This window comes from Centroberyx affinis, unplaced genomic scaffold, assembly GCF_046629955.1.
Source record: "Centroberyx affinis isolate AG114_WGS23_722 - 3 ecotype Tasmania unplaced genomic scaffold, CSIRO-AGI_Caff_v1 ptg004247l_1, whole genome shotgun sequence".
In the NCBI taxonomy this organism is placed as follows: Eukaryota; Metazoa; Chordata; class Actinopteri; order Beryciformes; family Berycidae; genus Centroberyx; species Centroberyx affinis.
In genome coordinates this window covers 96,314-120,000 of record NW_027281982.1, presented here as the reverse complement: position 1 = coordinate 120,000, position 23,687 = coordinate 96,314, and the positions used below count along the sequence as shown (strand labels likewise).

At 43.6% G+C, this 23,687-nt stretch overlaps 3 protein-coding genes across 3 annotated transcripts in view; 1 reads left to right on the top strand and 2 right to left on the bottom strand.

Moving 5' to 3' along the window:
* lrrc34 (leucine rich repeat containing 34) overlaps positions 1-3,016 on the top strand; it is a 7,693-nt gene extending 4,677 nt beyond the window's left edge. Inside the window, exons 8-11 of the mRNA XM_071543153.1 lie at positions 471-626; positions 1,312-1,438; positions 2,481-2,753; positions 3,011-3,016. Of these exons, the coding sequence (XP_071399254.1) occupies positions 471-626; positions 1,312-1,438; positions 2,481-2,753; positions 3,011-3,016 (562 nt within the window). The remainder of the gene's footprint in view (positions 1-470; positions 627-1,311; positions 1,439-2,480; positions 2,754-3,010) is intronic.
* Positions 3,017-3,085: 69 nt separating this feature from the next.
* lrrc31 (leucine rich repeat containing 31) lies at positions 3,086-11,822 on the bottom strand. Its single transcript, XM_071543171.1, has 11 exons — positions 11,795-11,822; positions 11,550-11,604; positions 10,687-10,866; positions 9,627-9,770; positions 7,770-7,937; positions 7,335-7,499; positions 6,505-6,750; positions 5,748-5,915; positions 5,486-5,650; positions 4,828-4,983; positions 3,086-3,621 (listed from the first exon to the last, which is right to left on the bottom strand). Exons 2-11 carry the CDS (start codon positions 11,560-11,562, stop codon positions 3,233-3,235), a joined length of 1,794 nt encoding a protein of 597 aa, XP_071399272.1. The 5' UTR covers positions 11,563-11,604; positions 11,795-11,822; the 3' UTR covers positions 3,086-3,232.
* A 998-nt stretch (positions 11,823-12,820) lies between these two features.
* Positions 12,821-22,934, bottom strand: eif2s3 (eukaryotic translation initiation factor 2, subunit 3 gamma). Its single transcript, XM_071543157.1, has 12 exons — positions 22,827-22,934; positions 21,419-21,482; positions 20,141-20,268; positions 19,243-19,364; positions 17,614-17,708; positions 17,293-17,451; positions 16,662-16,796; positions 15,935-16,029; positions 15,492-15,636; positions 14,791-14,960; positions 13,836-14,008; positions 12,821-13,322 (listed from the first exon to the last, which is right to left on the bottom strand). The coding sequence occupies exons 1-12, from the start codon at positions 22,893-22,895 to the stop codon at positions 13,259-13,261; spliced, it is 1,419 nt and encodes a 472-aa protein (XP_071399258.1). The 5' UTR covers positions 22,896-22,934; the 3' UTR covers positions 12,821-13,258.
* Positions 22,935-23,687: the final 753 nt, after the last annotated feature.

The window sequence follows — 23,687 nt, the reverse complement described above, 5'->3', positions numbered from 1 at the left end:
ATATAATCAGGTCACATGGATATGGGCGGTGATATTCGTATAGTTAATATAAGCACCTGTTAACCTTAGTTTGATCTCAGCTAATCTTTTTTGGTAGCGCGTCAGACAATCAGCAAACAAGCCCCTATCTCAGCCTCTCGGTGACTTTTTACTTTGTTTCCAGTAGGCCTCGTCGCTACAAAATAAATCAAATTAGTTTAACTGAGGAATTGGAATTTGAAAAAACCTACAGGAAATTCTGTGAAATTCCATTCCACTAGAAGTAATAAGACCACAAGGCACAGGTTTGAATCCTGGACCAGCCTTAATGTGGAGATGCCCTGGAGCAAGGCACTTCACCTCTTCTTCCTGTAGTGGAGCTGCAGCCAGATGTTCCCAGCAGGGGTCCAGACCCTCCTCAGCCCATTAGAGCCTCAGTATGAACCCACGTGCTTCACCCGGTCCTGATCTCCTCACGTTGTTCTCTGCAGTAACCATGTGACTCGTGACGGCGCGCGGCGTCTGGCCGACCTGCTGAAGCAGAACCCCACCTTGCAGATCGTAGACCTGTCGTCCAATCGGATCGAAGATGACGGCGCCGTGTACCTGAGCGAGGCTGTGGCCCGGCCGACCTGCGGCCTGAGAGCGTGAGCTAACACACACACACACACACACGCACACACACACACACACACACACACACACACACACACACACACACACACGCACACAAACACACACACAAACACACACACCAATCCTGTAAACATTCTACCATATTTAACACTTAACCTCTCTCTCTCTCTCTCCCTCTCTCTCTCTCTCTCTGTCTCCTCTGTCTCCCTCTGTCTCTCGCTCTCTGACTCTCTCTCCCTCTCTCTCTCTCTGTCTCTCTCTTTCCCTCGCTCTCTCTCTGTCTCTCTCTCTCTCTCTGTCTCCCTCTCTTCCCTCTCTGTCTCTCTCTCTGACTCTCTCTGTCTCTCTTCTCTCTCTCTCTCTCTGTCTCCTCTCTCTCTCTCTCTCCCTCTCTCTCTCTCTCTGACTCTCTCTCTCCCCTCTCTCTGTCTCCCTCTCTCTGTCTCTCTCTCTCCCTCTCTCTCTCTCTGTCTCTCTCTCTCTCTCCTCCCTCGCTCTTTCTCTGTCTCTCTCTCCCTCTATTCCCTCTCTGTCTCTCTCTCTCTCTCTGGCTCTCTCTCTGGCTCTCTCTCTGGCTCTCTCTCTGTCTCCCTCTCTCTGTCTCTCTCTCTCTGACTCTCTCTTTCCCTCTCTCTCTCTGTCTCTCTCTCTCTCTCTCTCTCTCTCTCTCTCTCTCTCTCTCCCCCTCTCTCTCAGTCTGTCCATCACCAGTAACAACATAGGGACGGAGGGTCTGCTGTCTCTGGCTCAGGCTATGACAGTTAACAGCGCTCTGACCCACATCTACATCTGGGGAAACCACCTGGAAGAGCCTGTGTGCCAGGTGACACACACACACACACACACACACACACACACACACACACAAAGATTTGATCAGATTGAAACATCTATTCTCATCTATTCATCTCATCTTCTCTTTCCAGTGTTTATTTTAATGTGACACACACACACACACCTCTGATTTCGATTTCCTGATTCGATACATGACATGGGGTTCACAATTCAATACAACCAGGATACGATGTAATAAATAAAAGTTCAGTGACAACAAAGTCTGACTGTGCAGAATTCTGTTTATTTCTGAGTCACAAATCTTTCTAGCGATGCCATTGGCTGCTAGAATGTAAACAACAATTAAAAAATGTCATTACTGGAAAGACGGACACCACTAATGGAGGCAATGGGGGAACATTGGGATTGATAACTGAACAAACATATACTTAGTAAGGAACTGGACTGCAGGTGACGCTCTGAGGTAGTTTGTGTCTTCTTTAAAGTGAGACAAAATAAACAGGAAATTTTATTTTTTATTTTTTGATAAATAATATGGATATTTTCTTATGTATATTGGACTGAATATGTATGTCTATGTAAGGTGAACTTGTATTGATATTGTAAAGTAAAGATTTTGTTTTGATATGTTTGTGTTATTTACGTTGGTTATTTTCAGTATTGTTATTATTATTTCAATTTGTTTTGATTTATTTTTATACATATTTTCATGTTGAATTGCTCTACAAAAATTGTAACCCCTTGTAAGGGAAACTGTCAACCTGCTGTATGTTGAAATATTTTTGATGTAAAAGAGGATGTGAGAAATAACCAAATAAAAAAATAAGTTTAAAAAAAAAATGTCATTACAAAGTGACAAATTATAATATAATTTGAATGGAGAGCTTGTGAAACTGTGATGGTCAAGCATCTCATTAGTGACTACTACAGCAGAATAACATGGAGCTGATATCACCATTCATGTTCCTGACACACCATACGGATTAACACATTTTTGTATTGCGGTATATTGAATTTGGACACATGGTCCCGTCCCTGTCACCTCGTCTAACCCGCTGGTCTCCCTGCAGGCCTTCAGAGAGCTGGCAGCCAGCGGCCGGCTGCCTGCGGAGCGGACGGACGTGAGCGCGTACGAGGCGGACGGCGAGCTGCGTCTGGCCGAGGCGTTCCACGGCCTGAGGAGGCATTACTACTGGACGCCCCGCTCCGGGCCGGAGGGGGGCCCCGCCACCGACGCCGCTCTGACGCTCACACAGGACACGCCCACACCCCCCCGCTCTGCCCCGAGTCAGGCTGCACAAACACACACACCCAGGACCAGCCCGTCACTCCCCTGCAGCCCTGCTAGACCATCACACACACACACACACACACACACACACACACTCAAACTCCCAATTCCCAAGATATCCAATTCACGATAATACTCTGTGATCAAATGAACCTACTAATCCACAAACCCTTTTGTGTGTGAGACTTTTTTTCCTCAAAGGTGCTTCCAAAAAAAAATAAAAAGATCTTCTCACTTAGATCCGTGCAAGTCTGAATATTTTTTCCCAAACTTTTCCCAACATTTTGCTCATATCTAAAACTTTTCAAGATCTAGAAATGATCAGGAACTCTGATGAAATCTATAGCTTGTCTTTATTGTTGTACAAAATACAGTAAGTGGTCTAGAATCATAAATAATACATATATTACAATATATTGTATGCTGTGTTGAAATCTTATAAATGCATCAAATGTGTGATAATTCAAAATTTAAGTGGCCATCATAAGTAAAGTATGATCTCTCAAAACCAGTCTCAACTCTCAGTCATCATCACTCCTCAGGACGGCTCTCCTCTGGCCCGTCCTGATTGGTCAGGTTAGATGATGATGTAACGGCGCTAGTGGGCGGGTCACACTCCCACAGGACGCCCCTCTTCCTCAGGGAGTGGCTCAGCTGCTCCCGGGCCTGGCTGCCGAAGGTCCAGCGCCGCGTGGCGAGGCGAGCGAGGGCCGGGAGGCGAGGCAGAGCGCAGAGCAGCGAGGGCAGCCAGGCCGCGCCGCACGCCGAGGTCGAAGGTCGCAGGCTGAGGTCCAGGTCCTCCAGCGAGCCCAGGCCTCTGGCGGCGAACAGCGCGGCCCAGCCGGACTCCCCCGCCCCGCCGTTATAGGACAGATCCAGAAGGCGCAGAGAGGAGAGAGAGCCGAGTTTACACACTGCAGCTGCACAGGGAGGAAGAAGACAAAACCACTGATGTTAGAGAGGCAGCAAGTTATCTAGACCAGTGATTCTCACCTTTTTTCATATCAAGGACCCACAATTTAGCAGACATTAGGGCCACAGATCCCATTTGATGAGATTTTGTCTCTCAAACCCAAATCTGAAAATATTTTTATTGTTAGATATGATTTTGTCCAGAATTCTGTGACCTGTATTGTAGGTACAGGAGAGATAACAGTGAAACTATGATCAAAATATATTCTCTAATTGTGTTAACTTCTTGTAAATTAAATTATGGTTAAGTTTGCCAGTTTATCAATTTGCTGGGGACCCCCTGGAACCCCCTCAAGGGCCCCTGGTGGTCCCCGGACCCCACGCTGAGTACCACCGATCTAGACCTCTATTGACCTCTATCGACTTCTATCAGCAACCAGTAGGAACTGCAACAACATCCATAAACCCAATCTCCTACACACAGTCTCTGGTACACAAAAGAGAGGAGTAAGCTAGCCAATCAGAGCAGAGCTCCCGTCTAGTGAAGAACTAATGTATCACCATGCTGAATACTGGAACAATAAATCTGCTTTGGCATCTGCTGTTTCAGCTTGAGAACAAAGCTTTTTAGCCTAGTATCATCCTCCATCTCTGAGCAGATAAACATGTGAGTATGTTTAGAGGATTAGGAGAGTCTTAAACTCCAGTGGGTATGGAGTTTTTGTTCCAAAACAGAGAACAGGCCAAAAAGTGAGTTTGAAATCCAGAAATCTTAGCAACAGGCCAAGCAATTGCTGAGTCACTTGTATTGATTAATAACTCGATATCAAGCCCCTGCTGATATATTATGGTCATTTTGTGGGGGTACAACAGAGATCCGAACCCTGTCAGTCTTCTGATGCAAGAACACAGCACAGCAGACAACAAAGAAAATGGACCGAGACTTTCCTCCTCTAGAAACATCAGATGTACATTCAAGTGACTTCCCTCCCAGCAGCTCACCATCTCTTTCAGCTCCTTGGTTTTCCACTGTTTTCAACTCCAAACACTTTTCATCATCTATACGTTTAGGTTCACTGAAGTTTGTGATGTTGTAAATGTCAGAACAATTTTTTTCATCTGAAGTGAAGTGAATTCAAGCAGACCGGACGTGCAAACAATAGAACTTGATCTTTGAGTGTGTGTGTGTGTGTGTGTGTGTGTGTGTGTGTTACCTAGGTGATGCAGGTCATCAGTGGTGAGCTGGCAGCTGCTGAGGCGGAGCTCCAGGATGACTGACGGCTGCAAAGCGTCCAATAGCAGCGCTAAGCGACCGCCAACCACCTTACACCAGGAAAGATCCACACTGCTGAGGTACGGCACGGCCAGAGCTGACACACACACACACACACAAAAGTACTTTATAAATATATATAAAAATATATTTAATTAATTGTTTTGAGTAGTAGTAGTAGAAGTAGTATTACTAATAATAGCAGTAGTAGCAGGAGAAGTATGAGTAGTAGTAGCAGTAGCAGTAGTAGTAGTAGTAGTAGCAGTAGTAGTAGCAGTAGTAGCAGTAGTAATAGTAGTAGTAGTAGTAGCAGTAGCAGTAGTAGTAGCAGTAGTAGCAGTAGTAGTAGCAGTAGTAGCAGTAGTAATAGTAGTAGTAGTAGTAGTAGTAGCAGTAGTAGTAGTAGCAGTAGTAGTAGCAGTAGTAGCAGTAGTAATAGTAGTAGTAGTAGTAGTAGTAGTAGCAGTAGTAGCAGTGGTAGTAGTGGTAGTAGTGGCAGTAGTAGCAGTAGTAGTAGTAGTAGTAGTAGTAGTAGTAATAGTAGCAGTAGTAGTAGTAGTAGTAGTAGTAGTAGTAGTAACATCAGTAGTATCTGGTACCCAGTGCAGTGAAGGACTCGTCAGTCAGGCTGCAGCTGTTGAGCGGAAGCCGTCTCATCTGTGTCAGTGGGAGGGCGGAGACTAGAGCGTGGACCACGCCCCCTGCCTCCTGATTGGACGACACATCCAGCTGCGTCAGCTCAGGTAGAGAAGGAAGCACCTGGACTGGAGACGAGGCAACATTTCAATTCAGTTCAATTCAATTCAATTCATACGTATCAGTGCATTTACTCTGTCTAAGCACACACTAACACACACTCACTGAGGGCTTCCAGGTCAGTGTGTGTGAGGCAGCAGAGGTGAAGGTCCAGGCTCTCCAGGTGTGTGAGGTGAGCCAGGTGGAAGGTGAGGTGGGACAGTCCTCCAGACAGGCTTCTGTTACAGGACAGGTCCAGCTCACGCACCGAGGGGAGGTGACGGAGCGACCCACCTGCAGGAGGCGGGGGGGGGGCGGAAGTGTTGGCAGTTCACAAACCAGTAATGTTCTTGCACTTATGCATTTTAGGTTTTTACCAACACACAGAATCTGACATAACTATCCCATATGGTACTGAATTACAGGGGGTGCTTACTCTCTTAAAAATGATCTGTCATTTTAAACAGATCTATGTGTCTAGTATGGGTGACATGCATTTGTGTTACTTTTTACCAACATATAATAATCTGCTGGTCTCAGGTAGATACAGACCAGGTGTGGCTCATTAACTGTCAGGGAGGAACAGAAACCTAAAATCCTAAAACCTAAATTAAAAGAATCTAGTTTGAACTCTGTCCCTCTCATTCTTTTAGAATTGCATGGGAACAACTTTTCTAACAAGAAATTCAGTAACTTTTATTCTGAGTCCATTTTAAATGAGCTACTTTTTACTTTTACTCAAGTAGATTTTTACACTGGTAATTTTAATTCTTCTTAAGTAAAATTTACAATAATTAACAATACTTCTAGTTGAGTAGACTACTTCTAGTGCTCTTTCCACCACTGTTAGATAGCATGCCATATGTGGAATGAAATCACAAACCGAGGGCGTGGAGGCTGGCTGGCGTCAGCCCGCAGGCCTGCAGCCTCAGTGTGGTGAGAGAGGCGGCGTGAGAGAGCGAGGAGGCCAGCTGACCGAAACCCCCGGACCCGACCGGCTCCGGCTCCGGCTCCGGCTCCGGCTCCAGTTCCGGCTCCGGTTCCAGCTTCGGCTCCGGCTCCTCCGTCAGCTGAGAGTTACAGGACAAATCCAGCACACACAGTCTGGGCAGGAACACCACTATTCCTCCTGGGAGGGACAGACAGACAGACAGACAGACAGACAGACAGACAGACAGACAGACAGACAGACAGAGGACACAGCCAGTATTACACAGACCAGATCATACAGAAGCTATTATAAAGTATTAAAGTCCCCATGAAATTAACTCCCATCACTTTTTCTTCAGAAATCAGAGTATTTTCCATGCTCATGCTGCACTAGTAGGTGTAAATATAAATTCCAACCAATAAAACCATCACAGATTTTCGAACAGTCCGGCCCCTTTCTCTCCCTGACTCATATTCCATTGGTTTACACTTTTGATTGATCCCTCACTGCGTTATGCCCCGCCCCAACATCCTGTTTCACCAGGAAATACATAAAATCAAGGAAGTAAAGATGCCGTTTTACTGGGTCTTTAAAGGAAAATGTAATAACAGACAGTAGACAATGTAATAACTTGTCAAAATCTAATAAAATATCCCTCTAAGTTGGTTGAAGATGTAATCAATCCTGTTAATGTAATAAATTCCCAGATAATATAATGTACATTTTGACAAGCTACTGCCTCATCAGTCCTGGAGAAAACACATCGCTCGTGTTTCTGTTACCGAGCGCAGCGGCGTCAGCGGCGGTCAGCTGGCAGGACACCAGGTGGAGCTCCCTGAGCGGGGGGTGGAGTTTACCCAGCAGGCCTTGCAAAGCCCCGCCCCCGACGCCGCCGTTCCAGGACAAGTCCAGGATCTCCAAGAGGGGGACGCACGCAAGAGCCTCACCTATATACACACACACACACACACACAGATATGATTAATTCCAAAGAACTTGAAGTTTATTTGCCCTGAGATGAACTAGCAAACGTTTTCCTGCAGGTGAAATTACAAAAATTTGATGACAAACGAAGACGACTGATTGGGTAACAGGATCTAAATCTAAACAAAACACAGCATGGTGGCAAATGACAGAATGATGAGATGCATAAAATTAAAATAAAACAGCACTAATGCACAGAAAAGCGAACAGAAAATCTCTGTGTTTGGCCCCACCCAGAGCGGTGAGGTCATCAGCGTTCAGCCTACAGCTGCAGAGCCTCAGGGTCCTGACCCCGCCCACAGGCTGCAGGTGAGAGGTCAGCGCCCGCAGAGATCCACCAATCAGATCGTTCCAGGAGAAGTCCATCTCCTCCAGCTGAGGCAGACAGTGGAGCAGAGAGGCTGAAGAGGACAGACAAGGCAGACTGCTCACACTCTGCTGCAGGCTTCCACTGATATGGAGTTTTGATGATACTGATATTTTTGGGTTGAACTGATTGATTGATTGATTGATTGATTGATTTTATTTGACAAATTTTAAAGTACACATAGCTTTGAAGGCCCTTAGGCCACAACCATACACATATAAAATGGTCGAGGAATTCAACACACAATAAAGTCAAGTCCTCGTAAAAAGTAATGGTTGACACAGGCAGGTCTTGGCAATGCATGAATCACTTATGACATAAAAAACATTAACATATTCATAATATAAAATAACTAACATTCAAAAAACGCATTAATTAATAATTGACTGTCAGCAGCTCAGCAGCCATCCCTTCACTGCTCTTTTAAATTGGTTAGCAGTGACAATTTCTTTAATATGGGATGGCAATAGATTCAAATGCAGATATTATCTTTAAGTTGACAATTTTCATGCAAAAAACAAAGATTCAGTGTTTTCTCCAGAAGTTTCCTCCCAGCAGGTGGAAAAGCCTCTGAAGCAACATTTAGTTCAGTGGTTGCTAATCCTGAGAGTCTGCAGGTTTTCAAATAGGAAATGGAAGAAGAGGAAGAAAGATGTTTTTATATATATTGTCTGCATACTTGTATGTTTTTCATGTTTATTTGTCTGTATATTTTTAAATAGGGCCCCTCGCTCTTATGGAAATTCTGCATTTATTCATTTTTAACTGTGAGCGAGAATATAATAAATTAAACTTCAACTTCAACTCGGCTGCTGTAGTGTTTGGTTGGAACCTGCAGACCAAGTGACTGAAACACTAAAACTCTCCACTGAAACGGATAGAAATAATTTTTTTGCGGTGCGTTGGTTCCCACAACACACTGGAATGATTTCTTTGCTCAGATGTGACTGACCTATCTGCGATTTTTAGTAAAAGGCCAATATTGACCCAATATACAGTACCTGCCTAACCCTAGAACAGTGGTTCTCAACCTGGGGGTCAGGACCCCACGGGGGGTCGTGAGATATTTTGGGGGGGGTCACAAGATGATTTACGGGATAGGAACAAAGCATATTTCTACTATGAAAATGTATTATCGTGTCAATTTTTTTAGATTTTTCTGTCATTTTTGCTTTTTTCTTGTGAAACACTGAATAGGATTCAGCCTCTCAGCCTCCTCTGATAATGAATCAAATGAAACGACCTGAAAAGGGAAAACCATTCTTTCTCTCTTCTCTCTTGAAAGCTTGTGAAGGGGGGTTTCGCTTCGTAAACATCGCTTCGTTGTAAGGGGTCACAAGCCAAAAAGGTTGAGAACCACTGCCCTGGAAAGTAGACGAGTAAGAATTACAAGGATTCTGTTTGTCCCACAGGATTTTATTCTCTGAAACAGCATTTAGACCACCATGGGACACTAAAACTCTCCACTGAAACCCAGACTAGTGAAATCCTTAGGTCATATCCTCACCTCCATCATATGGGCGGAGGACAACATTGATTGGCTGATAGACTTTGTTTATTAAAAGTCCAGTATCAGCTCAATATATCAGTCTAACCCTACTGTATTGATCCACAGAAAGGAAAAATTACAACAGTGATTACAACCTGGGTCTTCCACTCTTCTTCTCTTCTTCACTTTGACACTTCTCTATATGTGTGTGTGTGTGTGTGTGTGTGTGCTCACCCAGCTCCAGCAGGTCAGTGGCAGTGAGGTCACAGTGAGCCAGGCCGAGGCTCCTGCTGTCGGCTCTCTTCCCCAGACGCTGCAGGAAGACGCTCACTCTGCCCCAGCCGGCGTCCGGCTCGCTCTCCCCCGGCTCCCCCGCTCCTGGAACACCCAGCGCTTTATACAACTGTCGGGTTTTACATTTCTTCCACTTTCCTCAGCTGGTCCTCCTTAGGTTCTTAGTAACTTAAAGCAATATTCCACTTAGTTTTTAACATGGGGGTTATTTTATTTGGCTCTTGACCGCCATGAAAACCAGAATATAAACTACTCACCAAGATCGGATGCTTTTGTGAGTTTGCTGCCATCTAATGGTGAAAAGCGTGCTATTGTCATCTGCTATTGGCTGATCTTTGGTGCCAGGTGATGTCACCACCTGTTGTACTCTAGAAGGTGACATCACCTGACACCAAAGATCAGCCAGTAGCAAATGACAATAGTACGATTTTAACCATTAGACCCATTTAACAAACTCTCTCCTCTCTCTCTCTCTCCTCACCTGAACTCCCTCTCTCTCCCCCCTCTCTCTCTCTTTCTCCTCACCTGAACTCTCTCTCTCCCCCCTCTCTCTCTCTTTCTCCTCACCTGAAGTCTCTCCTCTCTCTCTCTCTCTTCTCTCTCCCCTCTCTCTCTCCTCACCTTAACTCTCTCCTCTCTCTCTCTCCTCACCTGAAGTGTCTCTCTCTCTCTCTCTCTCCCCTCTCTCTCTCCTCACCTTAACTCTCTCCCCTCTCTCTCTCCTCACCTTAACTCTCTCCTCTCTCTCTCCCCTCACCTTAACTCTCTCCTCTCTCTCTCCCCTCACCTTAACTCTCTCCTCTCTCTCTCTCTCCTCACCTGAAGTCTCTCTCCACTCTCTCCCCTCTCTCTCTCCTCACCTGGACTCTCTCCTCCCTCTCTCTCTCTCTCTCTCTCTCTCTCTCTCCCTCTTCCTCTCCCTCCTCACCTGAACTCTCTCTCTCCTCTCTCTCCCTCCTCACCTGAACTCTCTCTCTCCCCTCTCTCTCTCCCTCCTCACCTGAACTCTCTCTCTCCTCTCTCTCCTCTGTTGTCTCAGGAATCCCTCCCCGCTCCGAGGGGCGGGACAGGAAGCGGACGGACAGCTTCCTGTCTGCGGCGGTGCGCGTCCTGCGGATCTGGTTCATGATGACGTCGAGCGGGGAGCGCCTCGGGCCCGTGTCCCGCCCCCGCTGCCCATCTGACCAATGAGAGGCAGAGAAGCAGAGTTTCATTCCAACATGAATTAGCTGACATCTCTTACAAAATGATTGATAGGACAAAATTACAGCACATTTATGGTACTTCTCAAAGCGTTAATTAGTAGAGTTTTTCAATTATCTGTATTTTAAAGATATTGAATAAACTTAAGGTAACAATTTTTTTATTCAAAATGTATATATAGCATTTTGGAGTAAAACTGGCTCTGGCTATGTGTTATTAAGCTTTTAGGGTGTGATAAGACAAAAATATGAAACAATATAAAATTTCTGGTATAATTTAAAATGATTTATATCTATATTAAAGCAGCTGCATGTCCAATGAGGACGCAGGTGCATGGGTTTCATTCATGTGATGTAATGCAGTAATGAATTTGCATGGAACAGATGTAATGCACTCTGCAATGATCAGCTGCAAATCATGTGCGATGTATTTACTTTATCAAGTGTTAGCTCGGTATTTTTTATTTTTATTTATAGATTTGTAAATAGATTGGTAAATATACAAATAGGTGACTGGGTTATCTAGATCGATTATATAGGAAAATATCGATCAATGATCTGTGTAACATTCCTATAAGGATAACTTGCATATAACTTGTAGAGTTGCTGATGTCATATTTGTAGCCTACAGTGTCATTCTAAAAGTTACAGGATTTCTTACCTGCAGACTCCATGTTAGTTTGACCAGCAGCTGGAGAGTCGAGCTTCACCACAGTCTGCTGGTCAGATACAGAGACATCAGCTGCAGTGTAACGCTCAATAAAAATATTAAATCAGTTTAATTATTGGCACTCGTCCTGAATACAGAGACGGCAGGAAGTGATTGGATCGGATCGGATCGCGGCTCTTAGTAAATTCAACATTAGCGCTGATATCTGAGACTTTAAAAAACAAAAAGTAATTTACCTGTAAAGTAGCTCGAGCAGAGAATATACAGCTCTACTCTAGCCTAGTTAAGACACCTGCGTGACGTCATGTCCCGTGGTCGTCAGGTGGATCATCCCGGAAGTGCTACAACACCCTTGGTAAACAGGCTCGAGCCATCACTGACTGGTTATTGATTACACTGAATCTATGGATTCTCGTACCTTATTTCATATTGAGGAAACCAGCTGGGATATTATTATAATATGCGAGTTCAATACTTTACAATACTTTAGTAGATATTTTTTAATAAAGAACCTGAGAATTAAAAAAAAAAATTAGTAATAGAAGAAAAAATATTAACTTGCAAATGCCTCCAAAATGGATCTTATTTACTCACACAAGATAACTAACATATAAATATTCTAAGGGTTGAAATGAAAGGCTGATAGGATTAAATCGTTTACCCACTTGTTAACTATTACCTCTATGCTTTTAAATTTTAATATAGCAAAATATATAGCAAATGATACTGTAATAGCTGCTGGATATTGTAACCTGTCAAACTGTAATAAAAATGTCACTCAGAACGGGTCGAAAATATTAAAAACATTTAAAAAATAAAAACTTTTCACATTACTCTATAAAGAATGTAACATTTTAAAATATCAGAATTTTGTCAAACAATGTAACAACTCGAGTTATTACATTTTTGTTCTTATGAGTTATTACATTATCAGTCCATATTATTACAGGTATTATGTTACACTCCTTATAAAGCATTGCCAGTTAATGTAACAATGTGATTTTATTTTATTGGATTATCTGGTAAATTCATTTCATTAACAGGTTTTCTTACATTTCCAGCCTTCAGAGTGACATTTAAAAATGATCCGGCAGATATTACATCATCAGCTGCAACAATGCATTTTCAAATAAATGACAGCTGAAAAGCAAAACTCAAAGAAGAGAACATTTCTTCCAAATGTATTTTATTAGATTTGACTGAAAGCTGTAGACAGTACAGCATTACCTCTGCACTGCACCCCCCCCCCTCCCCCTCCCTCCCTGTGATGTAGAAACCAGACCAGAGGCTTATTCTGAAGCTAACATGAAATATATGACAGGTGTCAGATCAGCAGCCTGAATAAGCCTCTGGACCCGCTCCGACAGCGGCTCCTCCCTGCTGCGCCCCTGCAGGCTGATGTTAGTCTAAAGGCCTCCTCTCTCCTCTCCTCCTCTCTTCTTCCTCTGCAGTGAAACAGGAAGACGGACGGCAGGAAGCAGGAAGTGGATCCCGTCTCGCCCGTCCCTCCTGGGTCGCCGCAGAGGAAGGAGAGCGTGCGGAGCGAGGAGGCGTCTTTAAACTACTGAGCTGTCCCGTCCCGTCTGTCTGCTTCCTTCCCTCCCCTCTGTCCTCCTCCGGTATGAAAAGAGTGTGATGGTCGTGTTGTCCGGCCGACGGGAGCGTCGCCGTGGCGACGCAAACGTCCTGGTTTGTTCGTCTCAGTCGTCGTCCACCGTGGGTGTGATGGTCACGCCCCTCCTGATCTGGCCCCAGCCAATGAGACTGAAGGAGGAAAGGGAAGAGTCAGATAAACACGGCATACCGATCAATCTAGCATGCAATTAACCATTAAAACTCTGCCTGACACTCAGATTTGATGTTTTATTGTCTTTAAGATCTGCCACTTTCTTTCCTAAACAGATTTAGACCCTGCTCAATTGATTTCCTCAATAAAAATGCTAAGAATTAGCTAAAAACCTGAGTTCTTATTTGAACAATACAAGATTTTGAAGATTTTCAATTCCTTAAAATTGATAGATACCAAAGATCTGTAATCATAGGTATGCTGCCCTATAAGGAAAAAAGGCAGTAATCTCAAAACTGAGATTTTGTCTTTTTTTAAGTTTGCGTCAGGTCTGATGAGGATAAGACGATAAAGAACAACCTCTTACAAAGTCAGCAAATCACATCTTCAGAGATCTGACAAGTCAATTGGCTTGGCGATTAAAAGAAAAAGCAAACATTTCTCTGCCTTTTCCCTTTGCGAGGCGTTAGTGCGTCAGGATCCTTTCTTACCGCCAGTGTTTCTCCACTCGGCGACTCAGAGCGATCTTCTCTCCCACCTCTGTGCAGACCGGGTTGGTGAGGACGATCTTGGCCAGATCGGCCTTGACGGCGCTGACGCGGCCGCCCGTCGACAGCGAGCCGATGTTCACCATCAGCACCTCGTTCTTCGACAGCTTCTGGACCTGCAGGGACGAGAATACACATAGGATGATGTCACATGCTCTCTGTCAATCCAACTGTCCTTTAAAAACCAGATAGTGGAGAGGGTTGACACTTAAATTCCTTGGCACCACCATATGCCACACTCTGAAGTGGGAAGTCAACACCAGCCACATAATTAACCAGGCCCACCAGAGGCTTCACTTTCTGCAAGCATTAGCCAACATGCACTTTAAAAGTAGGTAGCAGCACAAAGCAACAAGCACTTTAAGATGAATGTAGCACTTTAGGACTTTATCATATTATGCATGTTTGAATGTATAAAGGTGATAACTGTTTTTGCTGTTCTTATTTTATATATTTTATTTAGTTATGTGTGTGTTTTTGTGTCTGTTCTTAAGAGCTGCACTGAGGCAAATTCCTATCAACTGTGTTGACATGGCAATAAAGTATTGAATTGAAAAAGAAATCAGCCCAAAACTTCATTTAGGTCCTTGTTGAATCTAAGTCTCACTACTGTGTATGAGTGTATTCTAGTAAATACCAAGGACACTGGGTTTGAAAAGTAAAAAACATTTCATTTCTGATACAACAGGGTGTCTACAAGTTTCATCTAGATAAATCTAAGACTCTTCAAAACCTTTTTAATGCGAGTAAGAATGAAATAAAGACCCATTTTGCCACTGAAATCATCTTGAAAATGGGAAAAAAAAACACATATCTGAATGACTAGTCTGATTTCTTTTAAGTCTTTGCCCTTTGGGGACTGACTGACTGACTACATTTCCCAGGACGCCCTGCTCACCTTGGCGGCCTTCTTGTCTCCCTCTGTGCGGACTCCCAGCAGCCTCCTGAGCAGGAAGTAGGAGATCTCCAGCTCAGTGAAGATCTCCGGCAGAGCTCCGACGGCTCCCAGCACCTGACCCACCATACGATCCGCTCTGCACAGCGTCGGGTCGATCTTAGTGCCCACACCTGCATGCACACACATATACACACACAGTAAGTCATGGACAACAACAATGGAGGTAAGCAGGAAGAAAACAAAGAAGAGAGTCATCGAGATGACTGACAGGTGTTCGGGTCGGGAACTTGACCAACTGAAGGGGAGAAGGGCGGGGCTAACAATACACTTCACGGTCAAGGAGAAAAGTTGCATATTGTAGCTTTAACAGCATCACTAGAACAGTTTTCTGTCATTGAGCATTTCTAAAGTCAGAGGTTTTCTGTCACAGTGTGCATGGCTTTGTTACAAGTAGATCAGACTACTGCAAAGGCCTCTTTGATCTTTAATCTGTCTTTCAAAAAAAATGTAAAAACTGCAGTGCGGCTGCAGCTGATTCATAATGCTGGATTTGAACCCGACTGGCTGGTGTCAGCAGTCATGTGCATGATTAAAACTATAAATTTCTCCTCCTCGAGAACCAAGACGAATTCCTCTGCCTCTCCATCACAGACGAGCCACAGCTTACGCACCAAGACAAATGTAAGTAAATGCGGTCGTACCGATAAGGCCTCCGGGTGCAGCGTACTGCAGGTCGTTGTGCTCGGCGAACAGAGAGACGATCTTGGAGAAGATGGGTTTGCACATCAGCTTTCCTTCCTGGTCCTTGGACACGATGCCTGGACGCACCTCCAGCTCCTGACCCACCTGGAGGACACACAAACACAGTTGGTAGAGTGTGGCAGTTATGATACATTAACACCGCAGACCTTCATGCTCATATCTGAACTGCTGCTCATGCCTGACTTTTTGGATCCTGTTCATATCTACTCTATAAACCCATATTCGGTACCAATATGAAATGACAGCGATGTTGAAAAGTAACCATAAGAAAATACATCACATCCATTTTTCTACCTAGCCTGCTCCTGACTGTTTCAAACCCGGCTACACACAGTTCAGTTTTTATTTTGAGGCATCTCCCAAAACACAAAACAAGTCTTACCTTCAGCACTCCCTTCAGGATACTGCCTCCTGCCACTCCTCCTTTCAGGTCATCGACTTCACAGCCAGGCTTGTTCACATCAAATGATCGGATGACTGAAACGTAGAAGAGTGAAGACGTCAGCACACACACAGTCAGCGTGTTTCATAGAGAAAAAACAAAGATCCAAGCCGCTCTTCTCATTGGACAAGTTGAGGTAAGACGCTGGGGAAAGGTTGCGGGGGTTTATTGCTTTCCAGCAGTGACAATTTATAAACAACTGGGAGGTAAGAAATTGATGTCTGCTGACAGAAAGCAGCTATAAAGGGACTAGTGAACAGCACAGACGACTGTTAAAACCCATACAAAAAAGAACTACAGTATAAAACTCTTGCAGTTGCAATCAGTTTTCCCTACGATCTTTGCTGGGACAGTTTAGGGATTTTCATGTCAGAAATTCTGCAAGGACACAAAAACCAAACCCCTCTGACAGAAAGCAGCTGAAAGAGACTAGAGACTGGATCATCTATGATGGTTATAAAACCGGATTTGACTCACTAACTGAAAATCTTTCAGGGAGCAAGACTTTACTGCCTAATGCATAACATAAGGTTTATGTGTTTTGCATAAGAAATAAAGGCTTGTGAAATTTTGTAATGAGAGAACTGTCTTGAATCTTCCCTTTTTCCTAATATTGTCTGTAATTCCTGATTTCTGTGTAGTGAGATCTGTGTGTGTGTGTTCTCACCGATGAGCCTGGGCTCGGAGATGAAGTCTCTGATGGGCACTGGGATCTTTTTGACGATGTATTCACACACCACCTCGATGTTGTACTTCAGCTGGGCCGAGATGGGAATGATGGGAGCGCCCTCCGCCACCGTGCCTGCAGGGAGGAGAGCAGCGGGGAAACGTTACACATGACATCAGCTTCAGAGAAACAGTGGGGAAAGTGAATGAGTAACATGCACATGAGCAAGGCACTTGTCCACCAACTGTGCTCAGTCAGATAAAGGTAATAAAAAAAAACAACAACATGCAAACACACACTATGAAAGTAGTATGGCAGCTACTTTCTAAAACAAAAGGACTTTGAGGAACCTTTAGGGGTTTCTCAGATTAAAGTATTCATGCATCTTGATTGTAATTCCACAATCCTCTAACATGCGGGGATTCTTCAAGGCACCTTTGATATTTTTGATTATTTTTCAGAGTGAGGAACCCCAAGGTGCTTTGGATCTTACAAGAACCCTCCAATGAATCCCAGTCTTTATAGTGTAGATACACTGGGTGACATTTATCAAGAGAGTTCAACCAAATTAGATGACAAACACGACAAATTAGGGCCATAACTCATTCACTCCCACACACACACTGCTCACCCTGTACGAAGGCGAGGATCTGCTCGTACTGCTCTTTGGCCTGGCTCTCCTTCACCAAGTCGATCTTGTTCTGCAGGATCAGGATGTGCTTCAGCTTCATGATCTCTATGGCAGCCAGATGCTCAGACGTCTGGGGCTGAGGACACGACTCGTTACCCGCTGCCGGACAGAGGGACGAGACAGTCAGCAGACTTGTTTGTGAGATACTGCTAGTCATTAACATGAAAATCAAGTCAAAGTTTGCCCTTTATCCACAAGGCTTGTCAAGCAGGAGAGAGATAGTCGTAAAGGCCGGTTATGGTTCAGCGGCTGAAGTCTCACCGATCAGCAGGAGGGCTGCGTCCATGACGGCGGCTCCGTTCAACATGGTGGCCATCAAAATGTCGTGACCGGGACAGTCCACAAACGACACATGTCTGAGAGAGAGAGACCAACAGATGGCTGCTGTTACTGTCAAAACCCCACTGAGGCATGAACAAGGCCAAGTACAAAGTCCATCAACAGGGACGACAGCAGCGATGTGTCAAATTAAGGATGAATACACAGATACAATGGGGAGTTTCAGCCAAGCATTCTGATTGGTCAAAGATTCCTTACAACTGTGCTCATAATTCACATAGAGCATGACGAGGAGTGATTTATTGATTACTTTGCCAACTCTTGTGGTAACCAGAGAGCGTGTCAGTGATCTTTCTTGCTTTCTCCTGTTTTTTTATTCTTATGCATGTATCCTATTTTGGAGAAACCTGTCCAGTCAGTACACACTGTCCCCACTGCACCATAACAAAAGTAAAGAGCGCCCACTGTGCTCCATTACTGAGGAAAATCAAAGCTCTACTGTCAGAACAGTTAACAGTTGGGTATCTCAGATCAATCAGGCACTCTGTAGCCTTCAGTTTTTACAGGCAGAAATGTTACGTAATCACAAACCAGTCTGAACACATTGTCTCAGCAGGTCTAAAAATGGGTGGCCTTGTCCCGTCACAGGAAGGTCACATGTTTGATTCCTACAACAGCAGTGTGTCCTAGGGCTGGGCGATATGGAACAAAAATCATATCTCTGTATTTTTAGGCTGAATGGCGATATACAATATATATCTCGGTATTTTCTACGATGTGGGCTAAATGTTCAGTTGTAAGTCAAAGCCACGTGTGAGATGTCACAAGCACTTTTACTGAAACAAGACTGTGATCAAAATAAAATGCAAAAACAGGGTTTCCTTCTCTGTTTTAGAACAGTCTGGTAAGTTCAGAAAATTATATCACTTTACTGTAATGCAGCCTTTAAAACCAGGAAAATACAACACTTATGCCATATCACGATATTACGATATCCAAAATCTAAGACGTTATCTAGTCTCATATCACGATATCGATATAATATCGATATATTGCCCAGTCCTAGTGTGTCCTGTCCTGGAGCAAGAAACTGAACCTCTGCCTGCTCACTCAAATTAAGTGTAAGAAATTAACTTTTCCCATAGTGGCTGATAGGGCTGCAACTAACGATTATTTTCATGTCAGAAAATGGTGAAAAATGTGGATCAGTGTTTCCCAAAGCCCAAGATGACGTCCTCAAATGTCTTGTTTTGTCCACAACCCAAAGATATTCTGTTTACTGTCAAAGAGGAGTAAAGAAACCAGAAAATATTCACATTTAAGAAGCTGGAATCAGAGAATTTTGACTTATTTTTCTTAAAAAAATACTCGAACCGATTATCAAAATAGTTGGCGATTAATTTAATAGTTGACAACTAATCGATTAATCGATTAATCATTGCAGTTCTAGTGGCTGATAATGAACCCACTTTCACCATTTTACAGCCAAACTGATTACAAGAGAAAGAAAAAGTGGCTGGGAGAGTGGACAAACTTACCAGCCAAAAGCTTAATGGCTAAAACATAAATCAGAGTATTTTAAATGAGATCCACCTGTATCTCCAGTCTTACCTGACCAGTTTGAAGTTGCCCTTGGTGCCGGAGATGTCTGTGGGGAACTCATCAGGAGTGCTGCTGCCACACGACCTGTAGCACTCCGGCCTGGGACAGCTGGGGTCGTCCAGCTTGTACACCTGGGACAGCGGGAAAAAAGACGGGTAGGGGGATGAAAACAGAGGGAGGAGAGGATGAAGGAGGTGAAGTGAGGAGAAAAGATAGAAGTGATGATTAGAATCTCCAAAAGAGTCTGTGTTGAATCACTGTCATCAACATATTCCAGTCAAAGCTGGAATCCAGGACTTTTTTCCAGTAATAAAAAGTTATTTTATCCATCTGGACTGTGGAGTCAGGTTACACAATACTAACTGGCAGTACTGGAGGCTGCCAGGCTGGAGACGCTCTCCATAGACTGCTGTTGATATTTTTGACCTGGTAGGACGAAAGTCTGCTACTTATCCAGCTAATATTAGCTGAGTAGCTAGTCAGCATAACATCCGACCCAAAGAGCTTACATTGAAAATAATTTCTGGCCAACCTGACTGATGTGTTACTGTCAAGTTGCAGTATTTACATCATAAGCGATGTTATTGCCTAATTTCATAATAAAAGTTACAGTCACTGAAAGTCAAATTACCTGCTCCAGGGATTTTTACAAGAGTGGGAACTGTTTATTGGTGAGCCAGACTGGCTGCTACACCTTCTTTGATTATATAACTGAATATAATACTTCTGTGGTTGTTTGGTTGTAGTCTGTGCATCATTTCAAATACTTTTCACCACCAGAGAGGAGACAAATCAGGGAAATCGGGGAAATCCTGGACTTCATCTTCAAACTAAACACACAGGCAGAGAGGTAGAGGCAGGAACAGCCCGTTCAGCCCTCAGCTAAACGCTCTTCGGTGCTGCTTACCTTAGCGTTGGCATAGCCGAGCTTGATGGTAATGTTCCTCTCCAGCTCATTCTTGAACCTGACAGTGTGCACGCCGGAGATGGCCTTCACCACTGTGGACTTGCCGTGGGCCACGTGACCGATGGTTCCTGGAGGAGGGGAGGGGAGGGGAGGGGAGGGGAGGGGAGGGGGGTGAAGAGGTTGGTACAGTTGTCAAAGGAGGCAGTCCAGGCAGGGCAGGAAACTCATCTGTTCTGCACACCGGTCATGACGGCTGCAGTACCAATACGTGCCAATCTGCCCGTCTCAGTTTGTATTGGTGAGAGCATCACATCAAGCTCCGCTGTGAATTCTGGCAGTGGAATGCAGCTTTCACAAAGGAGGTGATAAATCCACCCCCTGTGCTCTAAAACCCATTATTTCCAATGGCTTGTAGAGCTAATGATTGAATGAATGAATGAATTTTCAAACCCTATAGAAACGACAAGGAAGCAGCCGGCCAGGAAGGGAAAGAAAACGGAGATAAAATTTCCCAAAATGATACAACACAAGTACGAAGTTGTATAGGGAGATCAGTAGAAAAGCTCTGTCCTGAAAGCAAGTGGGCAGCAGTGGAGATGAGCCATCTATTTTCAGCTGCCTAGGCATATTCTACATCAAGCAAGATAACAAGCTAGGAATGACTTTTCTCCCTGCTTCTTGAAACCTATGCCTCTTTTATTCGCACTACGGACTTCCCTAAACATCTGGTCAAGAGCTGCGCTGTAACAAACTGTTATCGTATCTGAAAGACGCTTCATGCTCCTTTTGGTTATCAACAAACATACATAAACCCCTTGGAGAACAAGATGTTTTCAAAATCATTTGGATATGGTAAATTGGCCATAAATGTGGCACACAAAGCTGCAATTATCTCAAGAAAATGTCAACTTTTATAGCGGGTTCACCTGTTATTCATAGAGAAGTAGCAGTAGAGCCTGTAAACTCCATTCATACACCTTTATTAGATTTTCAAGACGTTTAGATCTGACATGGATCTTCGTCAGGTCAACTGGAGCAAATAAATTCTTAAAAACATTACCAAGTTTCAGCAAAGAGTCTGCCAGCACTTGTGCTTTTTCCAGCCACATGGATTTTTTTTTTTTTTTTTTTTTTAAATGGAAAACATCGTCCAAACTGGTCAGCAAGCAGCCAAAGCCAAAAACTGACTGGCAATTTCCCAGCCTGGTAAACAGATGGTGGTACGACGATAGCGTAGTAGAGTGAGGAAAGTAAGGTGTAGGCTAATGGTTTACTTACCAATATTGATGGTGGCCTGTCTGCTGATGATCTCTGGAGAGAGCGGGGTCAGTGTAGACACATCCTGACAACAGAACAACACAGGAGGCTCGTCACACACTGGAAACACCACAGGCTTTCACAGTGAGTCTGTGTGAATAGGACAACACTCCCTTTCATCTGGGAGGTGAACGGGTCCTGGTGACACTGGAGTAGGGCTGGGCCATATGGTTGATATGGATTTACCCCCCCCCGATATCGATATATATATCACGTTATGGCTCACGTATGCAAAAAGCACATGTTAAATAATCAAATTAATGCTCATCCCATTGACCCGAATCATGGTAATGTTAGGTGTGATGTCAAACAAAACTGAAATTTTCAAATAATATTCCTACCATTCCTCATTTTGTCAGAGTTTTAAAATAAAATGTGCTTGTTATCATCAGTTTAGACAGCAGAACTGTGTGTCAGAAGAATTGTGTGTCTAACCCTAAGCTAAAATCATCATATCATCACCATATGGTTCCATTGAAAGAGAGATAAATGATAATATTGATCGCCCAGCCCTACACTGGAAACATATGAACCATGTACTTGACGTGGGAAAATAACAAACATAACTCCTCAGTCGATCATGAACAATCATTCAATCTGACTCACTCATACAAACATGTAGGATTATCTTGGTGTTGTTATACTGTTCTTTGTCGTTGTTCTCGTTGTCCTTTTAATACAGGTGTATCTATTTTCCATGTGTAATTTAATATGCACTATATTTTAAAGGGGGAGAGAGCCAGGGCAGAAGCTTTCCATTGCTTTGAAATGGACTGAGTGTATTTTTTCAACGCCTATGACAATAAACTACAGTTGTCTGTGTTTTCCCCTTTCAAGAGCCCAACCTCCTATATTGTACATCTGTTTGATACTTCTAGTAATGTGTTTTTAATATGGATTTATATCATACAGACTTATGTCAGACTAAAATGGGGGGGTTTACCCTCCACGTCCCTGCTTCTGTCACCAGTAAAAATCCCAGTATATGCATTTAAAATGGTGAATGACATAATAGTCATTCTAGGCTAAAGCTAGGAGCTAACAGACTGAACCAACTGACGTTTCCTGAACAGCCGGTGCTAGATAACGGTGACAGCGACTGCTATTGCGCTGTAAAGACATTTCATTAACCCACATATTTCTGGAAAACGTATTTTTCTCATAGTATGGTATTATCGTGGTCGGAGAGGAAGTGTGTGTCCCGGTCTGTCCGCCCCGCCGGGCCCGACAGAGAGCAGACTCATGTGCCGGGTGGAGGACCGTTAGCTCCCCCAAACACCTAAAATTCAAATTTATTCGCCCGTTTCGGCCACGAGACCGACACACCGCCACCAAAACACACCTGTAAACCGGTTAAATAAACACTCACCAGAGTACTAAGGTCTTGTTTGGACAGGTGAGGCTGACCAAGCGTTGTACCAGACTCGTCACCCGCCATCTTGAACGAAAAAGGGAATGGAGGAGGCTGCGGCGATCGCCTGAATTACCCGATAAAACCAATTAATTTTAAATGCGGTTTAACTTGTGGGACCGGTAGGAAATCACGTCTGTTTAAAACTGACTCGTAGGTATGATTTTGTTTCGCTGACAAACGGCGCAGACGTAGTTTTCTACTCGTACGAGTAATCGAGCAGGGGAAACGGGGTCCTTTCACAACGGATGATGCAATATTTCTTATCGTAAATCACGCAGTTTATAAAATGAATAGAAGCTGCTGCTCTCTGCAAGCCGCCTACATCTGTTTATCACTTTACACACTACCTGAGGTTAAATGTCTTCACTAACTTGTTAATACTCAAATAAGTAACGAACAATTTTCGTGTCCATGTGTTGGGTCCGTCGCTTTTAAATAACGTCATCTAGCATGCTCTTTGTAGTCTTCTAATGCTGTTTGTAGTCCTGTAATGCAATTTGTAGAAAAAAGAAAAAAAAAATACCACGTCAGTCACTACCTGTGGCAATTACATTTTACAATTTACAATTATATTTGAGCGAAAATAACAATGATAATGATAACATGATAATAATATGTAGTAGTATTATTATAAAATAAATTAATGCAAACAGAAAACATCTTCATCGTCATGAAATTGTTAATTACTTCACTTTGTTGATTTATGCAAAAAACGTTCAACTTCTACTTACCACAAACCGTGTGTGTGAATTCAAAATATACATTTAATTACGACTGTGTATTCATTTAGCTTATAATGAAGATTCTAACTGTTGT